A 3,783-nucleotide genomic window follows, 5' to 3' on the forward strand; every position below is an offset into this window, starting at 1 on the left:
TCCCACCCACCCTGGCCAAAAGGTGGCTTCACTCTTGAACCTCCCCTTCTTTCATTTCCACACCCCAACAGCACCTAAACTCTGCTCGTTCTAACTTAGAAACAACTCACAAATTGGTAACGTGTCCATCGAAAATGCACTAGGCTGAAGGGAACAGAGGAACAGATGGTGGCTTGACCAATGACCAAGGTTTTTTGTTTGTTTGTTTGTTTTACCTAACAAGAAGTCCAGAAGCAGGCAAAGCTGGTCCTGCAGCTCAGTGACTCAGGACACTCAGCCCAGGTTCCTTTGGTCTTCATGTTTTTGCCTCATAGATGCGATGAGGCTGCCATAGGGCCAGATGTCGCGCCTGCGTTCAGAGCTGCTCTCTAGAGAGGGGACCATGCCAGGCTTATCTATCCTGCTGGGTCAGGAGAGAAAACACTCTCAAGGGTGTCTCCTCGCACCTAATTTCCCTTTAGACCTCACTGGCCAGAATTGGTCACGTGGCTGCTCCTAGTTGCAAGGGAGGCTGGAAACAAGAGCATTTCCTTATGTGTGGCTCAGATGAGCTCTCTCTTAGGGGCCAGGCACATTGCTGTTTTGAACCGAAGTGGCCCTTGGTTAGCCAGGAAGAAGCAGGTATCAGGGCCTACCAAGGGCGGGGGATGTCGGCTACACCATGGACGCTGCCTCCTGCACGCGGCCTGCGGCCCGTGTCAGGTGCTCACCAGGGTCTCTGCTCCTCAGTGACTTTGAGCAGCTTCCGGATGATGTCGCCATCTCAGCCAACATCGCCGACATCGAGGAGAAGAGAGGCTTCACCAGCCACTTTGTAAGAGACACTCTTCACCTCTGACCTCTGGCCCTCCGCCCTCTCTCTGCCTCTGAGCCTCCTCCCTGGCCTCTGATCCCACCCTTTGGCCTCCGTCCTCCCCAGGTTTTCGTCATCGAGGTGAAGACAAAAGGGGGCTCGAAGTACCTCATCTACCGCCGCTACCGCCAGTTCTACGCCCTGCAGACCAAGCTGGAGGAGCGGTTCGGTCCGGAGAGCAAGAACAGCCCGTTCACCTGCAGCCTGCCCACGCTGCCAGGTAGGCCGCCGGCCCGTGCCTGCCGCCTGCCCACTGCGCGCCTGTCCTCCCGGCCGTGCTGACACTGCCAGGTGGTCTGTCTCAACCCCACGTGAGAGCCATGGCCCCCTCCAGCAGTCCAGGCTGCCAGCTCCCACCCCAGCTCTGGACATCACCCAGGACCTTGCCCTCCGGCACTCTGGCCTCGCAGCCTGTACCTTAGCTACCTTGACAGCCGCCCTGCCTCGGCCGTCCACCACGGAGGAGGCCACAGGTGGGGCACACCCACGGGCCTTTCTTCCTCAGGGACAGGAATCCTCGCATCTCCCTCTCTGGACACACCACCTAATCTTCCATCTCTCTCTCCTCCCTCGAGGCCACTCTCTGTCACACGGAGCTCCTGTGGCTCCCTGGGGGTCCCAGTCCTCCCCTGTGCTGTACTTGCTGCTCGCTGATGGTCCCATCCCCCTTGCGTCCTCGTCCTCAGCTCTGGCTTGGTCCGGACGCGCTCCTGGGGCAGCTCCAAACCTCTGGCTTCTTCGCTCCTGCCCTGGCCCTGAGCCCTGCGGAGAAAACGCCACATGAGCCGGGTGGGGAGGATGGCTCTGGGTGCCCCCCGGGCCCTGCAGGGCAGGGTCCACCACCCCACACAGGCGTCTACCATCCTGCCCCAAGCCCGGAGCTCCTTCCAGACCTTCCCGCTGCTGAGCTCCAGCCCCGCCTTCTGCCCAGCTTCTCTCTTCTTCAGCCAGGCCCCCACTTCTCATCTCCTCCTTCAGTGCCGTGCCCCTCACACCCGCCCTCCGCCCTCCCCCGGCTGCAGGCGGGGGTGGGGGGGAGCTCACCAGCTCTGAGCCGGCGCCCTCTCGGGCTCCATCTTTCCCTCTTCCCTCTCTGGGCTTCCCTGACGACCTGCCCCGTTTCCTTGCGCCCTGGCCTTGGCCTTGAGAAGTCGACCGCCTCAGCCTGGGCTCTCTTCTGTCTCGGACTGCACGGCTGTAAAGACACACTCTTGTAACCAGCCGCCCTGAGCCTGTGTCCCAGGGCTGTCAAAGAGCTCCCTTTCCTCCTCCTACAGTAAATCTGCACTTGCTGTCCCCCTTCACATCTCCTCAGCCCCCTGGGGTTGGTTTCTGCTCTTACTGCTCCACAAATCCCTCTCGGCACCGCGGGCCGTGACCTGTTCATTCTGATTCCCGTGGGCACCTTGCTTCAGGCCCTCGTCACCCTCCTCCTTCTGGTGCAAGAAGTGGCACCTGCGTGTCCCAGGTCCCTTCTGGCTTACTGGCTCCTCCAACCTCTCCCTCACCAAATCCACCTTCCCTGCTCCTTGGAAGGCGGGTGTTCTCGGCCCTCCTCTGTCTCGTCCTCCACTCCTAACCGGCTGCCACCTTCCCTGCTCCTTGGAAGGCGGGTGTTCTCGGCCCTCCTCTGTCTCGTCCTCCACTCCTAACCGGCTGCCACCTTCTTGCTACTAACTCCCAAATGTCTAGCTCTAGCCAGGCCACACATGCTACCCTCTTGTCACTACCAGACACACCCCTGCCTGGCTCACGGGCCCTGGGAGCCAGGCAGGTCCCTTGTTTATCTCTTGGGGGTTCCTGGAGGCGACATTTGTCTCCTACCTGGCTGTCGTCTGTGTCGCTATCCCAGCACACTCTGCCTGCTTTCAGTCCATCGGTCTGCTCAGCACACGGGCACTGGCCTGTGGTTCCCGACCTCAGTGGCATATTGGATGTAACTTGACTTAGAGGCTGCCGATGCCCGAGTCACCTTCGAGGTTCCAATTTCATTTCTCTGGGTTGTGTCCTACACAATGAGACTTCAAGACAAGGCCTCACCCCTCCTACCTCGGCCTCTTCTGGAGCTGGGACTGCAGGCCCACCCCATCGTATGGGGCTTTTCAGGGCATGCCAGAATCTAACCTGGGGCTCCCATGCGACCTTGACCTGCAGGGTAACAGTGTCCACCAGCATGGGGCCGCACAGTGAGATTGGGTGATACGGGCTCCTTGGGTGACGTGAATGTGAAGCTGGGGTGGAGGACCCATCCTTGGTGATGGGACGTAGGGTGGTGGAAGGACTGCCACCAATCAGAGCCACCCAGGAAAGAAACAGTGTCCCTCATGAGATAGTGAGCTCCCCAGCACTAGAGGCCTGCAAGCCATGGCTTGATAGTGACCACAGGAAGCTGATTAAGAGGCAAAGCAAGCCAAGGCCCTGTTCTCTTAGAACTAGGAATCATGCATGCATGCATGTTTGTGTACACATGTGTGCATCTGTGTACACATGTGTGCATGTTTGTGTGTGCATGTGTGTTTGGAGGAGCAGGCAATAAACAAACAAGTGAAACACGAGACACATCAGCTGGTGACAGTGCAACCCAGACAGTGCAGCTTCGATGGTGGGACGGTGTCCGAGGGGCCGTGTGGATGCCATGCAAAGGCGAAGGGGAAGGGTGCAGAGCCGGCGTGGTGGGGCTCCGCCAGGGTGCCTGGTCTACAGGAGCAGCCCTGCGCCCCTGGCCTCGTTGGGCCAGGCTCCTGGGACAGCTCTTTGCCTCTCCTCAGCCAAAGTCTACGTGGGTGTGAAGCAGGAGATCGCCGAGACGCGGATACCCGCCCTCAATGCCTACATGAAGGTATCAGCCGGCCGGGCCAACCTGCTGCCGGGAGGGCGGTGGGGGAGCTACCACTCGCGGCATGGCTTTGGGAACTGGCTGGGGCGCCCGC

At 59.9% G+C, this 3,783-nt stretch overlaps 1 protein-coding gene across 1 annotated transcript in view; it reads left to right on the top strand.

Annotated features, from left to right (window-relative positions):
• Nucleotides 1-3,783, top strand: part of NCF4 (neutrophil cytosolic factor 4) — a gene marked incomplete at its 3' end in the record, with an annotated part of 15,661 nt that overhangs the window by 3,476 nt on the left and 8,402 nt on the right. The window contains 3 exon segments of the mRNA XM_006156522.3: nt 730-814; nt 920-1,073; nt 3,622-3,692. Of these exon segments, the coding sequence (XP_006156584.2) occupies nt 730-814; nt 920-1,073; nt 3,622-3,692 (310 nt within the window).

Source organism: Tupaia chinensis, unplaced genomic scaffold (genome assembly GCF_000334495.1).
Source record: "Tupaia chinensis unplaced genomic scaffold, TupChi_1.0 Scaffold000496_1, whole genome shotgun sequence".
Taxonomy (NCBI): Eukaryota; Metazoa; Chordata; class Mammalia; order Scandentia; family Tupaiidae; genus Tupaia; species Tupaia belangeri.